We start from the raw sequence: 26904 nt of genomic DNA, 5'->3' as shown, positions 1-26904 counted from the left end.
TCCATTTATTACAGTCTGCAAGCGATTGATATCAACAGATTAAGTCTTACAACACTTTTGTGAGGTAACTAAGTACTATTATAATCCTAAATGACAAAACCGAATCAAAGCTATTAAAATGGCATCTGTAGGACCATACAGAGTCTGGCAATTCACCCCTCTCCAGGAAAGAACGTAAGCATGTTAACCACATGCTTCAGCGCATTGCTGAACTGGGATCAAAGCCCAGCTCCTCTAATCCTTAGTCCTGTGCTTTCACTATAAACTCGTAATTTCTTTTCCTTAAAATTAACATTTGCCCCATGTGAAACTTTCACAAGGTTCTTATTCCAAGATTATCATTAATGGAGAAACTGAATAAGCTTGTTTGCAGAAAAGAACAAATCCCAGATTAATCCCCCACTTTTGTGTCAATCTTTAAAAATAGTGTTTTGTGGATTACTGTATTAAATTGTATTTTTATAGTAATCAAAATATTATTCGTATGAAAGCACTACAGAAAATAAGGTATTAATTATTAAAAAAAAATCTTTCTGAAATACAAAATCTAAAGAAGCTTCCAAATAAATAGTTTTGTCAATAAAATTATTTACATAAACAGGATAATTATAGCAAGTCTTAGTTAGGTATCTCTATTTTTTTTGAGGATTAAGGAGCAGATGTTTAATTTTCTAGCTAGACCAATTAACATATATGTACTGTTCAAAGTATTAAAATTCAGTTAAGATAAATTCCTGATCATGACAGGTTTTCAGTAATCTTTTCCAAGACACTCTAGATTTGAGCTAGTACAGCCCTTGTTGGATAAGATTAATGACTCATATACAGAAGGACAAACTTTTAAGAGATCAGACCAGTATTATCTCAGTCTATTGAAATTAAAGTATCCGACAGTTTGCTTAATAGACAGATTAATCAGGAAAATTCTTCATTAGCTGTGAGTAGAATATCTCTTCTAGGCATGCTTGCTCCTGGGCAGGAAAGAAATATTGAAGTAGCCATTAGTAATAATTTGGACCAATCAAAATATTTTTAATGAAAAACCATTTTCAGTTATCACTGAAAATGCACAGATCAATAAAATTAATGATTTATTCATGCCAGTGGGGGCTGAAAGAGCATTCAGTTCTGTGAAGCTATATTTTATGTCTGAATCATTGCATATATTTGGCCTCAATGATGCTTAACTTCTTGCAGTAAAAAGCTTCTGGCTTCTGCAAGAATCCTATAGATTTGCCTTCTTTGTTCTCACAACTCAACTGTAATCCACTCTCCTATTTTCTTGTTTGAGGAGTTTCTGGCAGAAAGGAATACAACTGTTCCCAAGCTCTTAATGAAGAGAGGAAGGCAGCATACTGATGTGATAATATCCTGGGTCCTGGCTTAAACCATTTAATGTTTGAACTGTCAGCTCTTCAATACTCTTTTCAAAAAATCCATCTATTTAGTTATGTGCTAGGTATCTGTTTCCTGGTGAATTCAGATTCATTTGACAGTTTTAGAGGAAAAGTGACAAGAAAATCTATGGTACAAGACTCTTGTTTTCTGTTTTCAAAGCGTATCAATCTGTATATTTTTTATATTGTTTTACGTGGGATGAGGTATGGATGTGCATTTGTATGAAAAAATTAAACTAAGTCCTTATGTAAGCTAATATGCAAACCTCTTATCTGTTAACAAATTTATAGAACTGTCTATACTGCAGTTTCAAAAAATATTCATTTTAACTACTGTAGGTAAGCACAGCTATGATACTATTCTACTCTAATACCCTGGGAAAGTATAGGCTCTTGGGGCCCTACACTGAACTCTGAAAAGTACAATGTGCTGTGTAAAAAGCTAAAAATATCACAGCTTTACCTAGGATCACTTGTAATTGAACCATCTAGCCTTCTAAGTGTCAACATTTGATGCCCCAATTTTCAGGATCTGACAGCTGCAGCTAGGAGCTTGCCAACTTTGCCCCATGTTCGTTGCACTTTTGTTTGAAGTACTTAAAAAGATTTATAATCCTTGAAGCAGACAATTTATTCCTACCATTTTGTGTTTGGTGTAGAACGAACTGGTTATTCCCTACTGCTTCTTCTAAGTTCTATCTAGCTGTACAACCTCTCGAACCAACTGGAATGCTGTAACATTCCTGTTTATGATCAGAGAAGAAAGCAAAACACTAACACCTAAAAACATAAGCCAGGATTGACCTTTTGGTGAATGAAGTGCTAAGAAGACCTCAACTGGAGATCCAAATACTGGTATGGGAGCACAAGCTAGGAAGGCATTAATCCTTCGATTGCCAGGTCTTGTGAGTGCCGTGATGTAAGAGGATACAGCAGGGCTAGAGAAAGAGAAGATGAGAAATGCTGGGTATAGGAGACAAATAACTCTTTAACTGTAGAATTTAGATGGGCTAAAGGTAGCAGGATTAAAAGCCAGCTTTAAACTTAAGATAGCAAAAGTCTGTGTTAAAAACACTTCTTTCTTCCTTTTTGAAAAATGGAGGAACTAAATGAAAAATGTGCACAACTGCAACAAAAGAGTATAAGGAAGCTCTTGGCTGTCAGAAAGTGCGAAGTGAAGGCTGAATGTACAACCTCATTCTGTTCCCATCGAACATATGTATTACAATAATGTACTACATTAATCAAGATTTCCTTTGGTATTGGCTCAAAGCTGGAGTAACAGAGCAGTGAACTAGAAAATACAAATTTAAAAGCATATCATCTTAGAAACAAACGTAGACTGAAAGGTTATCTAGGTGAGTGATGAACTGAGACTTTCCTGATGAAAGATAACCTGTTCACTTCACTTTTGCTTCAACACCTCTTCCCCGCAGACTCATTTGTCTCATCTCTTAGTCCTGTCTTCTCATAACCTAGACTCTGAAGCAGGACTGTTTCAGTAATATGTGTTACTATTGTACTTTAAAGAGATAAATAAATTATGATACTGAGTTCCTATGCAGCATTTTTGTCAGCAGAGCTCAAGACAGTTACAAAAAAGTTAAATATCACTATCTCCATTTTATAGATGAGGAAACTGAGACCTTTGAAAATGAAGTGACCAAATCCAAATCCTTTGCTACAATTTTAGCCACAAGAAACACTCTTTTACTGTTTTACACTGGTGCCTGTGAGTACTACCTCACTATAATTAATAAACAAGGACAGGACATTAGTTTTTTAATATTGTCTCCTTTGGGACAATGTACAGAGAGTATTTTACAAAACAAGAAATGCTTTTTGACAAACAGGCAAACACTTCTTATTTTAAGCAGATGGTTTTGCTCAAAGTGCTCAGTCATTTATTCTCCAGTCCTCAAAATAAAGACCTTAAAAGATTTAAAAAGTCAAAAGCAGAATGTATTCAATAAAAGGAATGTAGGTTATGTTCAAAACAGGTCTCTTCTTCCTTTTTTTCCATCTTGAGCCACTCCCTGGGTCAGACAAAGAATACAAATTTTTCATTATCAAGCCTCTTACTAGGTTATGCAACCACTCTTCCCTCCTACCCTGCTCTCCTTGCATTATTGTATTAGCTAACAGTTCATGAATCTGAGCAAGTTGTCCCTATCAGGAGTAGGCACAATATGAAGCATCTCTTACATTACCATGCATTGACAGATAATGTAAAACATATGTTGCTGTCTTTCTAATGCAATGCTGTTGATTAGTTAGACATTTCTTTCCCATTATATGTCATGAAGCACGTATTGTCTGCTTTCTGTTTTTATTTTTTTATTTGAAACGTTGTCAAAGACTCTAGCAAGGTGCACACGGGGGTTAAAAAGCCTGTCATGGAGAGAAATCTAATCCAGTGGTTTGTTATTACTACCACCTCTGGAACACAATAAATGTGTACATTATGTCATAGTACAAGTAACAGATCAAAGTCTAAAGTCTTAATTCTTCAAAGATTTACTGAAGTTTGGCTAACATGAGTAATTTCATTGGAGTCAAGAGATATCCATTGCTCTAAACACAACCTGGGTAGTAAGTCTCTGTTATTGTTTCCACCTGTAGTTTTCATCTTGATTTACAGAAGGGGAGAAAGGCAAGAAGGAAGACAGTATGAACAGAGCAGCACGAGAGCAATGTGTCTTCCATATTATACAGGAACCTTTATGCAAGACTCTACACATACACATTTCCATGCTTGATTTACTCAGTAAGGTCCCTTTAAAAGAAAACTGATTTCTGTGGAGCTGGCTTTTCCGAAAGGACCTGGAAGGCAGTTCCTTTTACAAAGGGTGTTCTCTGTTTTGAGTAGTATGTAAAAAAGCACAGAAACAGGCAAAGAAAAAGAAAACCAAGACTGTAAGTCTTAATAAATGATGGGAGTGCAAGTGAAAAGAATATGCAAAAGAATAAAAAGATATACTAAGTCAAACAATGATGCAGCTGAAGTACTCTTTGCTTTAGCGATTCTGCCTGTAAGTAGACTCAGCAGGCTTCTTCCAAACAGAGAAAAAGTATTGTCTTAAGACAGATCAACTCATTTTGCAGACACATCATTACCCAGCTCCAGCAGCCTTATTCTTTGCAAACTTTTGATGAAGAAAAAGCTGCTTTGATGAGTACAGCTTCAAATAAAACTTTGCTTGAGCTAAGCTGATTATGCGAGTCAAAATCTGTCTCACAGGTAAACTTCAGGAGGGTCTGTGAAAACATTTTTGGAGTAAACACCTATGTGGCTAATAAATACAACAGAACTAACTGCATTTCTGATAATTGCTGGCATTTTGCTTTTCAATCATGTATCATACAAAGGACAGATAGTAATATTGTTGATTTTTATTGTACATTTATTGTAAATTGATCTACATGGCTTATCACTTGAAATCCTGTTCCTATCATTAGTCTTGTTAACCTTTATAGTTTGTCAAAGTTATTTATCATCATACCGTTGTGATGATATTAACATTATTTTGACTCAAAGCTCTGGAATGTTAAGACAGACCAACTTTAAGTACTCATACGCTTTGCAAACTGTTATGTATGATTTCAGCTATAAATATTGGAAAGCATTTGAAAGCACTGGACAGCATTGTACTATCTGCACTTCAAAAAAAGTCTTCAAATATGCTTTTTTTCATCAAAGTCTAACTTACTGTACATAAGAAAAGCAAAAACTAAGCTGTTGCAATGCTGAGGCCATACAGTTTGTCACCATACTATAGAAATTGATAAGATACTGTAGAAACAGTTACTACCATGTAAAGTTAAAAGGAAATTGTGAGTAAGCAAGAATTGACCCATCTATTATGAATTTCCTCTTTCTCATATACACTGTTAATTTGCATACCTCATCCCCTTTCAAAACTTCAGAGCCTTCTAACTCACGGGCCTGATTTGTTTTCTGTAGCATCTGCCTCTCAGTGTTTGACATCTCTTCCTTAGCAGCCTGAAGTTCTTCTGCCTTGGCTTCCTTTTTCCGAGCAATTATAGATGCCTGCGTGATCATTAGAAATGTATATAGACAAGTCAAATAAAAATTGCACTTGTTTAATCATTAGCAAAATATAATCCATTAAATTTCAGGCGTGGCACCACTAAAAACATTTCAACTATAGGAAACTGACTTTCATTAAGAAACGTGAGCGTGTCTCTGCAAAGAAAAAACCAACGATTACACATTATATATATGGTGGGTTAAATCACAGCTTCATTGAAGTGGATTGCAAACTCCCAACTTTCTTTAGCAGAACCGAGATTTCACCCATATGTTTACTTCCCCAGATTCATGTTGATATATTTTACATTTTAGATATTCACTCCTTCACCTCATTTTTTCATTTTCATTGAAAAAAAAGGAGTATGCATTTTAGCGTTCTATTTCATCTACTTAGTTCCTTCTTGTGCATATGTAAGATACACCAACATGGCTTAATTGGAAAGGTATCCAAGATTTCACAAATGTCATAATACAGATTTTTATAACTCCAACCTACTCCAACCTACAGAAATATGTTGTACTAACAGCAGAACCTAGGCACTAAATCTTGGCAAATAGCTAAAACACAAGGAATAAAGCAATACAGTATAGAAATACTGCAGATTACAGATTAGTCCCTTTCTTTGAGTCTAGAAGATAAAATGTTTAATAAAAAATATTTTATAGCAGGTAGAATATTTAATAATACCTAACATTTGACCAGGAGATTAATGGATTTAGGAACACAAGTCTAAATTAGTTCAGAAGAAAATAAACATTATACTCTTACTGAAATGTACTATTTAAAAATATTTTAAAATAACACAATCCATGAATTTAGACACATAGTTGGTTTCTTTGTATGAAAGGAAAAACTTGAGAAAAAAATGAAGCAAACGACACAACAGCTTTCTCACACTAGGTTAAAAGGACCAGCTTTATTTCTAAAAATATATCTAATAGAGAATTCTGCCTAGGGTAGCATCTCAGCTCTTCACTTCATGAGTTATCTGCTGTGACAAACGGCGGTATGATATATATGATTATTTTGTGAAACAGAAGCCAGTCCCTAGTAGAACAAAGCAAAGACCACCATATGCTTTCAACTCACAAAGGAAACCTGAATTCCTGGAGCAGTTCCTCCACTGAACATCATAACTATATCACAAACTAGTTGGTCTTTTGTACCAGCACATTATGTAGCAGGTTAATCTTTAGGGAAGAAGTGTATCTCTTACAAAACAAAATTGTGTGTTTCATATTGCATTTGCGATTGAACTGTAGCACGTTTTATCACATATTTTTCCTCCTATTGATACATCTTACCTAACCCTTTTTTTTTTCTAACTGTAACCATAAGCATTACCATGAAAAACTTCCATAAAATTAACAGCTATACAGGTTGTTGGAAAAAAAAATCACTTATGTTTCTGTGTAAGCTCTGAAAATCTCAGATTTCACAAATCCTTTTTATAACTTGTGAATTTACTAAGACTAGACCAGATAGCCTATTTTAGAAAGAGATTATTTCATAGCCTTAAGATGAAAAGCAAAGAATACCTTCTTAATAGGTGTAACAGGAAAATAGCATGTGGTCAGTCACAAGCAAGTAACATAACTGAAAGTGAGCCTTGCATCTAGGTCTGACTGCAGCAGTCAGCCCACACACTGTCTTCTAAGAATCTGTCCACAGCTGGAGCTTTACCGAAATAGCTCCTCCTGAGAAACCCTTCCAGAATTACCGGGATGCAGCTCAAGGACAACACCTATCCACTTAGGGGCAGCAATTAATACAAACTCACTAACACCACTGAAAGCAATTGTCTGAGTAAGCTCTAAGCATACATATATTCAAGTGCTATTTATTTCGTTTTTTGTCTACCATTATTATTTATGTCTACTGATTTATGCTAAATAAATTAAAGAAAAAACAGTAAGTAAAACACTCAATCAAAGATTAAAATTGCTTTACTGGTTCTGCTTAAAAAAATGTTTTGTTCCTTCTTACCTGTTGACGATACATGGAAAATTTACTGTCAATTGGCTCATATTTCATCATTCTCTTCTCAATAAGCTGATTAATTTGTGCATTTACTTCATTTATCTGGAAGACAAAGTAGAAAACTAAGGAAATAAAGCTTTATTTCTTTGTCTTCTCCAAGAAAATCAAATGCTTTGCAAACCAAATTTACAATGCAACTGAAGGAAATATTACTAGTTCCATTTTTAAAACAGAGAAACAAACCCAAAAAACTCAGTGAGTCATTCAGTATTGTCCAGGAAGAGGTTATGTTTTTAGATTTTCAGTTCTGCGCCCTTATGATAAGACCTGCAGAAGCATGATGTTGGCCCGGAAAAGGAAGTGAGCTGGTGCAAACAGACAGAAAATGCCTGTAAATTGGCACACAGAGATTAAAAAAAAAGAGTGATGTTGCCATATATTATGTGAAAATGTAATTTTATCAATATTTGCTAAAATATTTTTCACTCAACCATTTATCACCAGTTTAAAGAGAAGCAGATTAAGACTAAGTAACAGCAAATTTCATCAATTCTTTGAAGATTCCCACACCATCATCTTCCAGCTCTGTGGTACATTCTTTCTACTGCCACAAAATGCAGCTGTTTGCCCATATTCTCGAATTCTTGATCTTCATTCTAGCTGAAGCTTTAGAGCCTGCTGTACCTGAAAACTAATAAACAGCTATACCAGTGTACTGCTTCCAGCTTTTCCAATTCTGACTTAATGGTACGCTGGGACTCTCATCAGCCATGGAAACAAAAGCCCAAGCAACCTTCCTTTAATTCTCTGCTAGCTAGATGAGTGCTGATAAGCAAGCAGTGTAAATATGTGCTGAAATCCAATGAATTTAAAGCATAATGCAGGTACAGTGCTGGGAATTACCTTAATATTTCTGCCAGTAATACCTGTGTACTTTGAAAGCTAAGTATTTCAAATATAAGAATACTGCAATACTACAATTCTCTTCTTTTACCAAAGCTATTAGTGGTAGAACAGGTCTGAATCTGAAGATGGTTTATAGATTCCCTTCTGTGAATACTCCTGTTTTATATATTATAAAATGCATGATAGTAGGTTGCTTAGTGCAACTCAGCTCCTTTTTCAGACATTCAGATAATAGAAGACTGACTTTACAAAGAATGCTGTCTAAGGCCATGCTGTGATAACAACCAAGTACACAGCCTGCTTTTATTAGATAATAAGATGAACATTCTTCCAAAATACAACAAATTAACAGGGAACCTCATAGGGAAAAAAAGATCTTGAGGCGCTTTAAAATATTGCCACAACCCAACGATACACTTGGAAAAATAAGGTGCAAAGCAGGGCTTCAACTATGTCTAAAAGAAATGACTGCAACCACAGACATTATTTTGATTAGAAAAAATACGCTGGGAAGGCAGAGGTTGAATTACAGAGCTAGTCTAATGTTTCAGATCTAATCTACAGTTTAATAATGCTGTCATCCTTAAAAATATAATGATCAGGATCCAGAAGGGCATTGGGCTGTCATTGATTTTACTGTTACGATAAACAGACTTAACCTTAAAATTTGAACATATTCTTGCTGGCACTTGACTGCCAGTTCTTGTCTAGGAACATCCAGAAAACCTGCAGGCATTTCTTCATTACACTAATGTGACATGCACTAGGAGAGTGAACGCTCAGGCTACCAGCATGTCGACGTAGATGCTGAACCTCTCTGCTGTCAAGACACAGGAAGAATGGGGGGTGACAGCCCTAACAGCCCCATGGGTAAATCATTCTCTGATCTATCACAAAAGCGCTGTTTCTTCATTATCCGTCTTTCACAGCAAATTAACGGTTGGAGATCCTGGGAATATAAAAAACCAGCTGGGAAGGGAAAGACAGGACATTCAGACTGAATAGTGTACACAGTGGTACGCAAAACTATCCTTCCTGCCCTAGCTAACATTTTCGAAAACTTTCATCACAATCAACAGAAATACTAATAAATAGTGCTCCTCTAAATTCCTCTAAAACATAATATTACATGTTTAATCTTTCATTATGATGATGCAAATATGAAAACTTCACTGAATGAAATATACAGACGTACTTCTGTGGCAACAAATCACACATTTGGTCAATTATAAATTATGTTTTGCTATAACACCAAGTCTGTCAGATCCTAAACTTGCTCAGTAACATAATTATTAAATTTTTAGGCTTAGATTTCCCTACACAACTAGGATATATATTAGGATTAAGGATTTTGCTCATTCTAACAGAATTAGCTTTTAATATCTGGAAAAAAAAGGAAAATTAAAACAAATATCCGATACACAACTTTGCTTTGTTCTTACCAACGAAAACATCAATAATACACAACTATTCCAAACACAAAGGAGTTCTCAGCCATCACACATTGACCAAGACGGACTATTGCTGAGATACACTGTTCAGAGAAGGTTGTTCTCCACTGCATAATCACTCTTTATATGTTGATATAAACTCCACTAATGTCATAGCCTCTTTAAGGATTTAAAACAAGCTAAAATTGAAGAGAACAAAAATCAAAACTCCAGTGCTAAATTAACATCTTTGTTCATACCACAGCAAATTGCTAACGCAATTTTCTAAATAGCATTTGAGGATAGGTGGATTTTTTTTACTTAGATAAGAGCTTGCATTTAGTGAATGACACATCTGCTTTACTTTTAGAACTGAAGGGAATTTCCTTTGGGAATTAAACACATTTTCTCAAGGATGTAAAGTAAGGATAAGAGAATTACAATGTACAAGAACTCTAGAGCATGCTAAGGAACACAAATTAGGTGTGACTTTTGTCAACTTACCTTGATTTCAAGTACATTGAGATCAGATTGGCTCATAGCTGGCTCTACAACCACCTTTTGTAAAAAATACAATGATTTCTTCTTACTTTCAAGCTCTCTAGGTAATTTTTCAGTAACCAGGTATGAATTGAACTTTATCTCCTCTTCCAACTTCTTCATTAAGCCTTAAAATAAATTAAATCAATGTGTGTCTAAACAGAGTAATTAGATAACAGTTAGGTTTCATTTCACCAACACTTCAAACTATTTAGCAGTAGATTACAATAATAACAGCATAATGTTTGAGTCTTCCTCTCAAAAATCAAAGAAATAGGTAGTTACTTGATCTAGATTGTTAATCTGGATATTAAACAATATACTGTATATTACACCTATTACCAATCTATATCTCTAACTTTACAGTTATTAATTCCTCAACAAATTCTTTAAATCAGTAAACAAGTAAAACCTTACACAAAAGAATGGCATTGAAAGCCATTAGATACACATCAACATACTGGATTCTATGGTATTTTTTTGTTGTGAACTAAATTCTTCTGAAGTTTTTAAAATTGAGGGCCTGACTTAGGTCGCTTATGCGCATTCAGGGAGAGGGACAGCAAAGCATGCCACAGCTATGACGACTTGCTCAGGGCTTCCTCTAAACTCATATCCCTTGGAACTTCCATGGCTGGAGCAGCGGAGCAAGCACCCAGAAGTTGGTTCCACCCATAGAATGCATAGGTGCTTGCTTCATGTGAGTTATGTCATCTACAGCTGAAATTATTTCAATGTGAATCTTTTAACTGCATCTCAAAATAGAGCACAAAGATCTTAATTTGACCTAACTCACGTATAGATTATTTTTATGTCTTTGGAAATTCTCCATTGAAATAAAACTTCTTTATTCTACGTCGGTATCTAAAAAGGCCTTAAAGTGAGGTGAATTAAATGTATATCTACTTTAAAGGTATTCTACATTGCCAGAGCACTTAAAAGTTACTTCTCCGTAAGTAAGAAATAGACTATTTTTTTCCTATGAGAACAAATGTCTAATCTCAGGACAGCATGTTGACCAAGAATGCTGAAAATAAAAATAAAATTGAAAAAAACAAGAAGAAATTGCTGAGTAAGGTCAAGAATCCTGTTGAGAAAAGCAAACACATTTACAAATTTTGCTCTATACAAGCCTGATGCACACTGCATATCACCATGCTTATGATGACTTGGCTCTTGCTAGGTAGAGTAATTTAGCCTCCTTTGCAGATAGTTTATAAACACAGGTACATTCAGAAAGAACAATACACAGCTGGAAAAATGTGACAGAATACAATAAAATAATTATTTAAGTTACATTGCACAATCTTCAGCTGACAACAGGCAGCTGTAGTGCCAAGACACCTGTGCCAAGGACTACAATGAGATTGGGAAGTTGTATGTCAGATGAAAGTGGGAATAAGTACTTCAGACCAAAAGAAAGGCAAGCATTCCAGGTACTTTTTAAAACTTCTTTTTTTGTAAAGAATATGAAATTACCATGAAATGCCAAGAAAAACAAGAAATTCCAAGTCGCTGTCTCTTTCACTTACTGCATAGAGATACAAGAGTACAGCTGATGTTGCTAAAACAGAGACAGTAGACGATGCAGGTCAAAGTGGAGTTTTGGGACTCGGGCTGAAGAGCCTGCTGACCATACCACTGACTGACAAAAGGAGAAGGTCCAAGCAAAGTGAAATACAAGCCTAGGAAAAGGGGCCATTGTTATTCTGCAGCTATTTACCTCTAGAAACAGGGTACTGACAGATCCTCCTCACCCTCTGCTTTCAGTTCAGACTGAAAGCAAAGCTACTTGCTTTGGCTGCCAGAGAGGAAATAAGACGTTCTTAGGTCTTGAGAAAAGTCCTCGAGAAACAGAAGAAGGAAAACAGCCCTTAGGGAAAGCACTGCTGCTAATGAAGTGAAGTCAACACAAACTAAAAATGAGTGGGAATTCCTCTTTTCCAGCAGTTTAGTCTGTCAATCTATGTTTTTATGGAAAGCAACACTATGATAGGATGTTTTACCCTTCAGGAAAAGTTTAATGCAAAACAAAGGAGCAGCATCAATAGCGGTTTCAGAACGGTGAGTGTGGTTACTCTGTGTGCAATAGCCATTATGTACTTGGCACCACAGCTACACCCTGAGATATCAGAATTGGATTTACTCAAAGAGAATATTAATCAACATGTAAGAATTCCCTCTTGTTTCTTTCAGAAGAACTGGCTTCAGCCTTCCTCAGCTCACTACAGAGCCGGGCAGGACGGACTAGGTTTTAATGTTTCACTAAATCTATCACCTCTGCAAATACAGCACGGCTTCCCACGTACACCATGAGCTGAGCTATCACCTCAGAAATGACTAGGAACACAACTCCCAATTTGATATTTCTAATCAAGAACTTTGGCGTGGAAATCAACGTGATAGCAATTAAATTGTTCCCATATTGAATGTTAATGTTTTAAATTTATCAAACTAATTTCTTTTTTTCCAATTTCCTCTTAAGAGCAAAAAAAATCAGCATATGTAACCTATACTTTACTTCTGGTAATACTCCAGCTTTCTTATAAAGCTGTACGTGCCTAAACAATTTACTGTACATATGATACTAAATTCTGGAAACTACCATGCCTGAACAAGTGCCTTCATAAGAGCAGAGACCTATTGACTTCACAGGGTATAACCTTGATTACTGCCTGGATTTATTTCTCAGATAACCTGAGAGCTGTTACCAACTTCTTTTAAACCCTGACTGCTTTTGCATCACGCTTGCTCTGGAAGGTGCAGCAAGCAATGAAGCAAGTTAAAACTTGACATCTTGATGGGGAAAGACATGATGATGTCAGCATCACTCATGACTAATACAGCTTCTTTCCTAAATACTTTCGGATATATTTTTCCTCCTGTAGGATTTGACATTTGCAGAAGTAACTACTTAAGTGCTATTTCTGCTGCTTAACAGAACCTTAAAAAACAAAACAAACACAGGGCAACTCTTCCCCCCCCCCCCCCCCAGTGAAACTTTTTTTTTTCCCAAATTCCCAGGCTAGAGGAAAGCAAAGCAAGCATACTTTAAATCTTTCCATTACACACTCCAAAATCCTGTTTTTAATGTTTTAACATTGGCTTATGGTTACAAAATCTATATACGTAAGCTGCACAATAAGTCTGGCTCTTTGCCCTATTTTAGTCAGGTTCTGCCAACCATGTATTTACATGCGAAGAGCTATTAACAGCAATTCCTCATGTTTTCCATTCCTTTTTTTTATTATTATTATTATTACAAAGAGAGGGGTGGGAGATAGTTTCTTAGTGCTTACTTGGTCATGTAGGAATCAGGCAACTTTCCCTACTTAGTTCTACTAACGGATAAAAAGCCTGATTTACCTTACACTCAAATTCCTACTTCTTTTCCCTTTACAGGCCACCAGTTGTGCAATTTATACCAAAAACATTTGCGACAATTACAGATTAAAGAAAAAAAAAACACATTTATAGGCTATTTGCCAACACTTTGTTTAACATCACATAGGAAGACCGTGACGGAGGCAGGTCTAGAATGGACTTCCACGTGGCATTCACTTGCTTAACAACGTCCTCCCTTCCCTTTCTGCAATTGTTCTCTATATAAGAGTATTAAGATGATTCAGCCTGTGCCTTCCAGCGATATCACTTCCCTCTTCCATATATCAGACAGAGGTCTGAGACACGCAAGCACTGAAAGACTATGATCAAACCATTCCTTCAACATCTCCTTTGAAAAACTAAACAGCTTCCTGAATCTTCCACTATAAGGTATACTTTCCATGCTCGTAATTATTCTTGTCCTCTCTGAAACCTCTCTAATTTTTCAGCATTCTTCTTGAATTTCTAGACAATGGACACAGTGTTGCAGTGAGGGGTATATCAGACCTAAAACCAGAGGTAATATAATCCTCCTACACCATTTTTCTTCTATGAATAAATGCTAGGACAGCAACAAATCTTTGGCTGCAGCTTTCCACTAGGAGCTCCAGTTCTACCACTTTTCTGCCATGACCCACAAGCGCTTTTCAGAGTCAGTTCTTAGGAACGAGTCCTCCATCCTGTAACTACATTATTCCTAGAGGAATAGCATCACATTTGGCTATTCATTAAAATATATACTGTTGGCTCACGCTTGGCTTACTAAGTGATTAAGGTCCCTGCGAATCAATAGTCTGCCCTCCTTGTTATCCAGTCACTTCCCCAATCTTTATTTCATCTGACAATTTTAGCAGTGATCATTTGCTATTTTCTTTCACGTCACTCTGATGTAAATAATAAACAGTGGAGAACCAAAAGCTGATTTCTGCAGGTCCCCATTAGAAACATCCACTCAGTGCTAATTCCCTGATTAATTTACATTTTTAAACATTCAATAAACTACTTTTAATCCATTTAATATATGTCATGCTGAATTTTACTGCCCTAGTTTGTTCATCAAAATGGAGTGCAAATAGTGAGTCAAAGGATTTAAAAAGTCAACCATAGCAATACCATTAGCCTTACCAACCAGACCTGTGTTCTCATCAAAGATATCAACTTAGTTTAAAAGTGTTTTCCCCCAAGCTTGCATCAACAGTAATTTTATTTCCATCTTTAAATATTTTTATTAAACAAGTTCCAACTAAGCCATTCTCCTTTACCATACACATCTATAACTTCAATTATAACCTGGTCAGCAGTGTTGATGGAGATTATTTAAACTTGGAATTTTAGGGAAAGACAGTTCTGGGGATCAAATGAAGATTCAAACCAAACAAAAGAATAATGTTAATGTTTTCATTCAAATGGAATATGTTAATAATAGCATCCTAAACTGCTATTTTTCATCAAGTGTACAAAATGACACAAAACAGATCTGTATAAAGCAATTCCTCTTTAACTGGTACCTTTGAAGGCCTCAGTGCTCTAAATCTATTACAATGTATTAACTTAATGAAGTATATAAATTACACATTTCACTGTTTATCAACAACAATCATTTTAATACATTCTCTCAATCAATATTTTCAAGCCAGTTACCACTTCTCAGTATTTCTGCCAATGAAATGAACAACAATGTTCTGTACAATGGACAGAGATCAAGAATTTCAGTAATTCAGTTCACTTCTTGGCGTTAACAATTTGTATTTGTGCCAGCAGAGATATTCAAAGCAAAAAGATGGCAATCTTGCTGAGAAAGTATGAGTTAGGTTATTCTAGCTAGTGGTCAGAGTCAATAAAAATACTATTCATATCTGGAATGAAAAATTAGAAACTGCAAATTCATGTCACTTATGTTAGTTCTAATCGCAGCAACCACCTCTGCAGTTAAGCAACACACTGAGTAGTACTGCAGTTAATAAACAGGGAAGGAGTGTTGTATAGAAACCAGTGTTATCAATTTTAGTGTGCAGAACATTTCATAATGATCAACTTGTTTTTCACAATACAATAAAAGTTCTTCTAAATATCATATTATCTTGCTAAAAGAAAAAAAAAAAATCACTAAACATTAGCTACATTTACCTGGCCCAGCTAAAGCAGACTGATGCTAATGAAACTCATAAATATGTTCTAGTTGCATTCCTTAAAGAGTTCCCTTACATTTCTATAAAGAAAACTTCATTCTAAATTAATTACAGGATGAAGTAATCAAACCAGTATGCATCCTTAAGAAGCTTCCACTCATTAACAACAACTTTTTTAATTTTATCTTGTTTTGGAAGTAAAAACACTGGAAGTATTCAAAATGGAGGAAATGATTTTAAGGGAAAGTATCTAACTTCCAGTGAAAATCCACAGCTACCAAACAGCCTTTGAATTGACAGCATAGAAGTTATAGTGATATGAGTAGGCAGCTGAGCTACAGCATTGCAGCCAAAGGGAATTTTTAAAATGAAATAAATTGTGCTAACTGTAGACCAACAAAGCTTTTAAAATAAATGGAATCCTGTTTAATGCATTTTGGTCCCCTAATTTCAATTATTTAAAAAACACAGTTGTCATTCTGTAATTGCTACTACAGGCAGTGTCTTTGTAATTACTACAAGGAAAAGCAATTAGAAAGCTAAATCTTGGAGTCTTTCTTTGGGCAAAATTTCAACACAAGTCTCTTAAAGTAATGATTCCAAGTTTTTCTTCAGAACATCTAAACACTTTTCTTTCCCCCCTTTCATGCAGGGCTCAAGATAAAGGAGTTAAATATGTTAACTTTATCTATATTTTCATCTCAATGATTAAATTACGTATTTACTGACTTTTTATTATGTTGCCTTTGCTCCTGTGAACTGAATCCATCAAGTTTCCATTGGCCTTAAAAATACCCCAGGAACTGAAATAGAAATGTTGACACAACTTTGCTGCATAAACTCTCTGATAGCTACTACAAGAATGGAACAGTTATAAAATCAGTCGCTGGTTTCTTCGAGTAAAGAAGATAGTTCAGATATTCTTTCAGTTCCATTTGTGGTTCAGTAGCTGATGAAGTATCATAACATTTTTAAAAAATTATGAAATACTTTTTTTAAAATGTAAATTTAAGAAGTAACGATAATACACTATGCTGATCACTGAAAAAAAAATCCTCTAAACCCAAAACAACTGCTGTTTGAGGAAGGATTTGAGGCATATTGAAACAGCCAAAGCAGATCTGTGATGCAGTTGGAATATCAAATGTACTTGAAAGAGTAGGACAATGATTTACTTTGCTAAATATAAATCTAAAAAGACTCAGATTCTATCCTTTGGGAAGTAACTCATACGTGTATTGATGTCCAACCTGCTCAACAGGAGTTCTGGGTGCACAAATCTTAGAAAAATGGCAAGAATTTAGAAATTGCTTTTTAATGGATAATACCATGACAGTAATACAGACATATAACAAAAATTATTCTACAGCATTTTTCACCACAGCAAGTTAGAATGCAACTGAAAAAGCCCTATGATAAGGATCATTCTGAGACTTATACCCTCATATTACAGTCCTCCATACAGTAAAGTATTTCCCTATAAATCATTCCCAATGACTGTATAAACAACACATAAAGCTTCTGTCAATCCTGTGATGTGTTACTAATAACCAAATGCAAGAGACAAACTGAAGAGGGTTAAGTGATTTGCCAAAGGCCACATACATCAGAAACAATAAATCCTAAACTGACTTCCAGTTTTGTTGCCAAACTGCCAAGCTAATCCTAGCTACATTTCCTTCAAAATAATTAAATCATCAGAAACCTAAATGTTGTAAAACTGTAGCCTTTGCAGACAGTTAGTTTTGCATTTATCTTGCAACTGAAGTTTCTTCCCATTTGCTATTTTTATAAATGATCATAGAGTATTAACTTACTTCACAAGTAGTATAATTTATGTTGGTGAGGTTATCTGCAGATTGAGATACCACTGAAAATGAGAAGCACTCTTGCCATTATTAATGTAATTGGCAACAGTCACATCATGAGAACAAAGTATTTTATATGTAGGTATGTATGTATGTGTATATATATACACATACATACATATATGTGTGTATGTGTGTGTGTATATATGTATATATATATACGCATACACACACACACATATAACCCATGGTCTATATAAAAAGCTTAATTAGGAAGTGGCTTTATTTTTGATACCATACAAAATTGCAGTACTAACTCACACTACTTTGAGAAAGAAGTCTTAAAACTTTTCAAACAAATATTTTACGAACAGAAGGTAACTACAAAAACAAGTCTATACTGAATAAAACACAGTATTAAATGTATTTGTACATTCACTGAGAAAATTTAAGAAGCAACATTTTATCTATTCCCAATTACAAATACAAGACAAAAAGCTTTCTGAATCAGAAGTCTGTCTTTTAAAGATGCTTCTGCTTTCTCCAACCCCTTTTAGTTCCAACTGTTTTCCCTTGCAGAATATTTTGGTTAATATTCAGTATTTAGCTGTTTGTAAGGTAAGAAAAAAACCTGAACCTCAAAAACACGACCAAGGTATCTCATCATCTTCCCTTGTGATTATCTCCCAGGCTTTCTGTGGCAAAGCACATTCAGCCTTTGGATCTCCAGCATGTGCCTTTAGAAGACAAGTTCTTTCTTTCTTTAGCTTCTCTCAAATTCCTATATGCTTTTTTTGGCACTACCGTAATATTGACAGCCATCCAGTGTTGATTTCATTTCTAACAGGAGAAGAAATGTAAACACCCAAGCTTTATGGATTACTACTTACTTTCAGGTTTTGAATCCACTACTGCATGATGCATCTCTTTCAGCTGGAGCTGCACTCTTTGCAGTCTCTGCTCTGCATGGAACAACTTTTGAGAGATAATTGTACATATACATAAGCTCATTCCTTTGTCATGTATATTCAAAGCACAACCAAAACAAAGGAGTATCAAAAAGAATCCCAAACACAAAACCCAGCAGCTTTAAGCATCTGGTGATCATCTGATTCACAAGGTAACATGCCAAAACAAATTTTCAACAATTGGCCGGGGTTTATTTGATATTCTCTAGAGTTAATTAAAGGAAGTATTATTCTTGAACTATTCCCAAGTGACATTTTCTTTATGGCAGAAATTCATTAAACAATTTTTTAACCAAAAATATTAGTGTCTCAAATATAAGAACAACAAAAAAGACGGCTAGAATCAGGATTGCAGTAGGTAGCTATACTGCAGTTCTTGAAATGCAGCTGAACTGTCACAGCAATCCACTGTTCTAATGCTGAGCCAAGTTGAGAACACGCTGGAGAGCTTGTTGCCAAACAACACCCGGTTGATTAGCATTTCTGTGATTTAGAGAGCTAGGTGTGAAAAAGTGGAATTAGCTGGACATCTCACTTAGATTCAAGCAAAGACCCAACAGCTGAAAGCCCATCCAGTAATATCCACATTGATTTGAAATCCAGATATAGACTACAATACTAGAAATCTGGGGTTTTCCCCTTTTAATACATCTTTCAAGTTCATGTTATATTTGAAATCAATAGAACTTGGTGTGATGATATTATAATATGGCACTGGAGTTTGTTAAAAATAATTTGTTTTGACAACATATCTCAGGAATAAAAATCCACCCTTAGATTAGGATGCCAACTGCTTCCAGTGCTTCCTGTGACACATCATCTTCGTCAGACTTGAAGACCAAAACCCCAAGTTGCTCCTGAATACATATCCTCCCCTCCAAAGCACAGTGAAAAGCTGAGGTACTTGCTGTGTTACTTCCCATCTGAAATCTTAGTGCAAATGCAGAGGGATATAAATCAAGCTAAGGAAACATTTGCTCACTATCATAAAGCTAATGATCTCTCTCTGGGTGCTACAACGATAAGTCATGGAACATTTCCTGGGACTGCTAAACAATGATGTCAGTGGCAGCTGAGGCAGCCAAGTATCTTGAACGAGGTGTTCAGAACTTGCAGGGTCAAGTCTTTTCCTTTAAAATGTACATAGATATTCTTATTTTAAATGGTGTTTAATTTTCTGGTGTTGGGAGAACCTCTGTACTGCTGTCTCTGATGTTATTCTTTAAACGCATTATCCCCAAATAGATGTCAACAACTATTTTAAGGGGTATACTTTCATGTCAATACCTGATTTTTTTGTTCTTGTTTCTGTTGAGCCAAAGATTCTTCTCTCTCTTTTTCTAAGCGAAGCTGTCTTGCTATTTCAAGCATTCGTTGATGATTTTGTACTGTCTCCACCTACAGCAAGTGGATAAATAGTGCATGTTACTGTCAAATAGTTGAGAAATATATTAAGGCGATCATATGTCTCACAAGCCCACTTAGCACTTCCTTTCCATACATGTTACTACTCAGAAATGACAGCAAAGCACTGGACTCAAGACTCTTAAAAGCTCTGGACTAATGCCTAGGGAGATTCCCTGTGGGTCAATTAGTTATTTGATTCCTTCCTAGACATTCAGTATGTTTATCTTAATCCTTGTTTGCATTCCAAAATCAGAGTTGCAAGCCAAGGATTATGACACTGAAATGTAACAGTGTTACTTCTCTTATTACCCTCTTCTTAAGACGCTCCACTCTTTTGATGAGTTGATCTTTCTCCTCTTCCATTGCACTGATATCCTGAAAAGCAGCAAAAATACAGAAATGTTAATTTATTTACAACACAATATGGATTACATGAGATTCTGCTCAAATTAATATGAAAATCAGAATCCTTCTCTGAATACATTGAAACTGTTATAATTGTATAGATCTATGATCAGAACATCCAGGATTCCAGATTCTCTTCTCTCTTACTTCCCCCCCAATTCCCACTCTCTTTAATACTTTATCCGCATCCTTGAGTATTAGTGTGAATACTTAAAATAAAAGCAGGTGAATTACTCTAAAATAAAAACAAACAAACAAAAACAACTAAGTAAAACCAGCATGAATTCAACATCTGATGCAGTCAAACATATGTTCTTAAATGTTACCATCATTACCCACTCCCTGGCAGGCAATTTTGCATTAAGTTGCATAGGAGTGTACTGCCACTTTTTCCATTGAAATTGTGTTAAAAGAGATACTTGCTAGTTCTTAAACATGGATCTGATTCTTGTTCTCCTTTTTAATCCTATTTTACAACAGCAGGACTCCACAGATTGATACTAATGAGAGAAGGGAAATAAATGATGCAAATTTAGGCCTATCTCAACATTTTCTTAGCTTATGCATACATCTCATTGGAAAGACAGATATGTGCTTAAATATTTTGCTGAAACAGGGCAATTATCTTTACTTAACACCACAACCACACAAGATCACCATTTTTGTTGACTTAAGCTCTCAGTTCATTCAACGGCCTCTGAAATTATTACCCTGTATCAGTAAAGCAGAAGGTTTTAAATCAGTTTGTGTTCATGGGGAAAAGGGAGTTCTAATATTTGAAAATCATTCTGAACAGTCTTGGCAGCCTTGTTTCCCAATCTGCTTCAGAAAACCCAGTTGTGAGTGTGAGCGATGGCTTTCTACTCTGTTTGCCAACAAAGAACAATTTCAGAAAGGCAGCTGTAGTACCTATCAGTTATGACCTCTACAACGTATGCACTGCAATGAGGCCACAAAACCAACAAAAATAAGACATTAAAAAAAAAATCTAAACAAAAGGCATACAATTTTGTCAGGTTTTTACCCTTCTTATTTCTGCAGTAGAGAAACCAGATGTTCTGAGCTGCTCACATTCCTTATGTAGGTTTTTGAATGCTTCCATAAGTTCTTCATACTATAAAATGAGGTAAAAATATGAAAAATGAGCTTTGTGGCTAAGGGTTTCCAGACCAACACGTTGCTTTATTACTAAGACAATAAATATAAATAAATAAATAAATCTATATATATATATGGTGAGCACAAGATTTAAAGAGAGTTTTCATCACAAAAGTTTATCAACTTATAAAACAAAAAAACCAACCCCACAGTGAATTATCTTTTGTTTGAAGGTGCACTCAGAAGTTTCAGAATTTCTTCACTGATTTCACCTCTTCCCTTGTAATACATAGTGTATTTTCAAAACAGGAAGATAAGATGTTATCTGAAAGGAACAATGCTACATTAACAAATTATTCTCCCTTACTATAAATCTGAGTACCTCACATATGTAAATTTATCAGCCCACAAAGGAATATCTTGATCTCACAAGAGTCTTGATCTAAGCACAGGGGCTTGAGTTTATAGGATACCGAGCTTCTGGCCTGCAAAGTGGTCCAAGAGCACACCTGACTACTTAACATATAAGAAATCATTTTGATTGTAATTGGGCACCAGGGTCTTGACACATTGCAGAATTGTGCCCTCAGTATCTCTATATTACAGAGATTGATATACATAGTTTGATAGCTGGAAAGAAGTAGACAGTGTGCTACTTCCACACCAGTAAATTGCCCACCAGTAATCTTAAACTGAGAGGCAGTGTGAAAGTCTGTGTGGGTAGAGAAATAACAGGGGACAGAAAGAGTTTAGAAATCTGGATAGGAAATAAATTTAGATTCAACTTGGAGAACTGCAAGCTAGGATATAGGGAAAGATAATCTCTGCAGAAACAGCCACTCAGTAAGAATGGAGAAATCTAAAAACAGAATATTGAGTACTTTTTTACTTTCTGGAAAGAGCAATTGATATGAACGTTGAGCACAATATGGCAACAGCAGAGGCCAGTTCAAACAAAGATGACATATTCCTGAGCAGTGAAGCAGTGATCCTACTTTATAAAAACCTGGGGAACCAGCATCTAGAATGCTCTGTTCATTTCTGGGCGTTTCAGTATCAGGCACACACTGACAAGCTGGAATGAATTCAAAGAATAACAATAAAATGGCTACAGACTGAGATTGAGAAAAAGATAAAATAATGGAGAAGGAGCTTGATTAAATGGCAAATAAAAGTACAGTAAGGTATACACAGGCTGGATGGTGAAGAATGTGTTACAAAAAAGTGGGAGTAAAAACACAACTGGCCTTCAGTCGCTTATGCATTATAGAAGTTAAGTACTTTAACAAATAATGAAATAGCATGTAGTCTCTGAGCAACAGTACTCATGATTGCTGATCTCCAACAGCTTTCCTCTGTGTGGACTCTCCAGCTCTTTCAAAAGGTGAGTTCACTAAGCCCTTCCCTTATCAGGGCATAAAATTTCAGGACCAAAGGCAAGACCTGAACAAAGGCATAGCATGGTTTGCCGGATCATAACAAAGGGAAGGTTTCTCACTTTCACTGAATAAAAGACATTGTGCAACTGGCCCATCTGTACACACTCTACCTGAAATAATTGACATACACACAAATGACCAAAGAAAACCCACAGGTTCCAACAGTGGAGATATTCCTGGCACCTGAGGGCAACATATTCAAGGCTGGACAACTAGATTTATATCTAAAGTTGCTTACTTTTAAAATTACATACTGTTGCCAACCTGATGTCCAAATCACAACACAACTGGGAAAGTGGCAACTCTTCTGAGTATTGTGTTTAAACAACGTGGAAAAATACATTTAAGCTTAATACTCTATACTGATAAAACTTGACCATATTCTAACATTTCTAAGCTCTCATATTTGAAATGTTTCTCACAAAATACAGTATTTCAAGCCTCTCTATCCAATTACTGTAGGTTAAATTCTTTAATTCGTTAGTATCTAAATATTTGCATGGCAACATTAAATTACATAAAAGCACCATATTACCCCAGCTTCTATTTTGAATTAGTCAGTAGGGTATTAGTTTAATAAGATAGTTATATTACTGTGATCCTAAAATGGAACACATCTTACATAATGGAAATAACGGAGTTGGATATTTATACATATTGGGATTGCGACATACTGAAAAGACATACAATCTACATTTCTTTCTCTCATTGCTACTTCTGCTTAGTTATTATAAATTAGAAATCAGATAGCGTCAGCAGCAACAAAAAAGAAAAAGGGTTAGTCAAGCTTCAGTCAAGCTATACAGCTTTGCTGGTGCACAGTTAATAAATGTAGTTACCTGTTACAAACGTTCAAAAACACTGTGATTTTGCAAGCCATTATATATAACAAAAGGCACAGAAAACTGGATAGAAATTAAGTAAATATGTACCTCAGACAATACAAATCTAAAAATATATCTTTGGTTCACTTTAAACTTTACATTTCAGACCCACCCAGTTTGACTATCTAAGATCAACATTTAACGCTCACAAAAGAAGTGAAAACATAAAGAGTAGGAATGTCAGTCTGGGAAAAAGAAATTTTTTACTTATCCACAAAAAACAAATGGTCAAAGCAGAAGCGTGATAAAACTAATACAAACATTAGAGGCAAAATATTTTACAATCAATAGACAATTAGGAGATGATGACTTTTGGTCACAGTGTTGCCTGGATTGATTAGAACTGATAATTTATAAAGTTAAAAATATCTATGTCATATTTCACAGCAAGAAAAAAAAAAGCGTTTAAAACTTAAGAAATAAAAAGCTCTCTTAGCCAACATGATCTGAACATCACTTGGTACCCACTATTTAATGTCTTTAAAATCTTTTAATGCAATGCAATATTAATATACAACTTTGGGGTTATCTGAAGAAAGGTACTCAAGAAATATATCTTTATTGTGAATCTTTGCCTACCTTTGATTCTAACATGCTTTAACGTAACTCATTTAAACACTTCCATCTCAACAGTAACTCCCCAATTCATTTATCCCTCCTCCTACTGCCACTTTAATTAATTAATGTAAAATGTTGATATTCATGAAAAATGCTACCTGTTTGTTGGTTTCAGCCACAGTATCATCCTGTAGGAACTCAGCTGGCACTTCCAGTCTTACTAAGAAACGTGCCAGGTAGGCTCTTTTCTTAAGTTCATTGGTCCTCTGAAGAAGCCAATGTAAGACAGGATGAATTACAGGTTTGCTTCCAGTAACTAACCCTTGGCGAAATGCACTCCTATACAACAACAACAGAAAGCAAACATCAGCTGCTACCCATAAATCTCAGACTAAAGAACACTGGCTTGGAACAAGCAATTTACAGTATTTTGACATTCTTTCTCTGTTTGCCTAATGGCTTTCTTAATGCTATTAAGAGAGAAAGTGTTCATGATGCCAGTTTGCCATTTATGACCTGCTTCTGCTACCTTGAGACAGATACAAGCCCATACACATAAAAAGGCTAAAGCCTGCAACAGTGGGTCTTCCATTTCTGCGATGTTCTCCAAGAACAAAGGCAAGGTGGGAAGAGTGTAGGTTTTCTGAATTATAACCTGCTACTGGAGGGTGCAATGCAGCCTCGTGAGCCTGCTCTGCCAGGGAGCCGGAAGGGACTGACCCTGCCAGTCATGCGGCACCCTCTCCTGGCTGACTCTGCAACAGCACCTCGGGCAGCAGCTCTCAGGCACGGGGAGCACGACTGAAGGGCAGTCAACAGTCTTCTGCAGGCATCGCCTATCCCAAATAATAGGTATTCTGTGGGGGGCAGCAGAGGAACTGTCTTCAAAACGTTAAACATAATCACTGGGATAATCAAAGTCAAAATACACACAACTACTGAATGGAGGTTATTACCATTGAAGCTGTAGAACAAAGCCAAATCATAGAAATAAACTTGTGATTAAATCAGAAAGTGAAAGAATTTATTATGATCATTTTTTCTCTTTGAATGAGGAAATGGTGACTGGACAAAGAGTAACTGTTCATGGTATCTTTCAAGTAGCAATATATTAAATTTAGATGATGCACATGTTTTTGCTTGCCAAGCCATTTCAACACAGTTTGTCTTTAAGACAAATATATTTTAACACTATTTATAGACAAAAAGATACTTACAAGTCTGATATACTTCCTGGAGGTTTGTATTTAAGGATACCAAGAAGACTCAACATTCTTTTAGCTGTTTGTTCCGGCGTTTCCTCTCTAATGTCAACAGCATGCTTAAAAAGTTAAAAAGAAATAATTAACCAATATTTGTACAAGTCATATTAATTAACTGATGACACTAAAACACTATCCACTTGATACATGATATGTAAATGCAGTGAGATGTTTCATACCAAATGCCCTTTTTATGACCAAATTCTGATTCTCTTCTAATGGACTCTTCTCTAACCATGTGTTCAGGTAACTTTATTTCAGGCATACATTCTTCCTGGTAATGAGTCCTCATCTACACAGACAAACTGATTGCTTTCACCTCAGAAGTCACCAATGCTGGCACGACAGGGTGCATGTTTCTGAGACCCACGTGTATGAATGATAGCTTCCACTCCTACACACAGCTTTGGTAGCCTCAAGGGAGAGGGAGTCAATATCCACTGCTACAGCTGAATCACGAGGTTCAGATCTTGATCAATTCCTGCCCTGGATATGTGAGCAAGACACGGCCTGACTTTTGTCTTAAGAACGCGATCATTGTCAGTATGAACAAAGTTAGGATCTGTATCATGATTCCCAAGGAAAAAAATATAGAGTCATCAGTCTCTGGGGGACAAGGATCCAGTATCTCTGGCCCAAGAAACATTTGCTAGTTTCCCCAAAACAAGTAGGTACATAGACAGCGAGGATTCTTGCCAGGCACATTTATTTCCGTGAAGATTCATAAAAGCTATTTTGGTAAACCAAACATGCCACGAGATATACAGAGCTGGCCCTAAATAAAAGCATTCTGCGCAATTCCTGTGGCAAGCCCGTTTAAGAAGATGTTCTCTGTCACCCACGTCTGAACACCGCTGATCTCCTTCCTTACCTTTGGGTCAATCTCCCCCAGCACATCACTGAGCAGCTGCAACAGCTGCATCGACTCTAAGGAGTCGAACGTGATTAAATTGTAGTTCTTCTTGAAGGGCTCCTGATTGAGCTTCTCCACAATGAACTTGATTTGGTCACTCATGCTTGTGGCCTGGAAAAACCCTCTGCAGGGGAGACAGAAGAGATGCCAAAAGGCCTCGGCGGGGCAGAGGGCTGCGGGGCAGGGGGCTGCCGGGCGGGCGCACCACCCTCACAGAGGCCCCGGGCTGGCACCCGGGCCCGGCGGGGCCCCGGCCGCCCCCTCAGCTTGGGGGGCGCCCCGAGGCCTCCGAGGGAGGGCCCGGCCCCTCACGGCGACGGCGGGAGGGGAGATGAGGACAC

At 36.1% G+C, this 26904-nt stretch overlaps 1 protein-coding gene across 1 annotated transcript in view; it reads right to left on the bottom strand.

Annotated features, from left to right (window-relative positions):
• The window catches only part of IFT81 (intraflagellar transport 81), a 43990-nt gene extending 17302 nt beyond the window's left edge, over positions 1–26688 (bottom strand). Inside the window, exons 1-10 of the mRNA XM_026058823.1 lie at positions 26522–26688; positions 25606–25709; positions 24547–24727; positions 21434–21523; positions 20314–20379; positions 19885–19995; positions 18520–18604; positions 10273–10436; positions 7439–7534; positions 5302–5448 (exon numbers count right to left, since the gene is read on the bottom strand). Of these exons, the coding sequence (XP_025914608.1) occupies positions 5302–5448; positions 7439–7534; positions 10273–10436; positions 18520–18604; positions 19885–19995; positions 20314–20379; positions 21434–21523; positions 24547–24727; positions 25606–25709; positions 26522–26665 (1188 nt within the window). The 5' untranslated portion in view covers positions 26666–26688. The remainder of the gene's footprint in view (positions 1–5301; positions 5449–7438; positions 7535–10272; positions 10437–18519; positions 18605–19884; positions 19996–20313; positions 20380–21433; positions 21524–24546; positions 24728–25605; positions 25710–26521) is intronic.
• Between the last annotated feature and the right edge of the window lie 216 nt (positions 26689–26904).

The sequence above is a fragment of the Apteryx rowi genome, unplaced genomic scaffold (genome assembly GCF_003343035.1).
Source record: "Apteryx rowi isolate R43461 unplaced genomic scaffold, aptRow1 scaffold_15, whole genome shotgun sequence".
NCBI lineage: Eukaryota > Metazoa > Chordata > Aves > Apterygiformes > Apterygidae > Apteryx > Apteryx rowi.
Note: the sequence above shows the minus strand (reverse complement) of the source record. Positions and strands in the feature narration are given on the sequence as shown.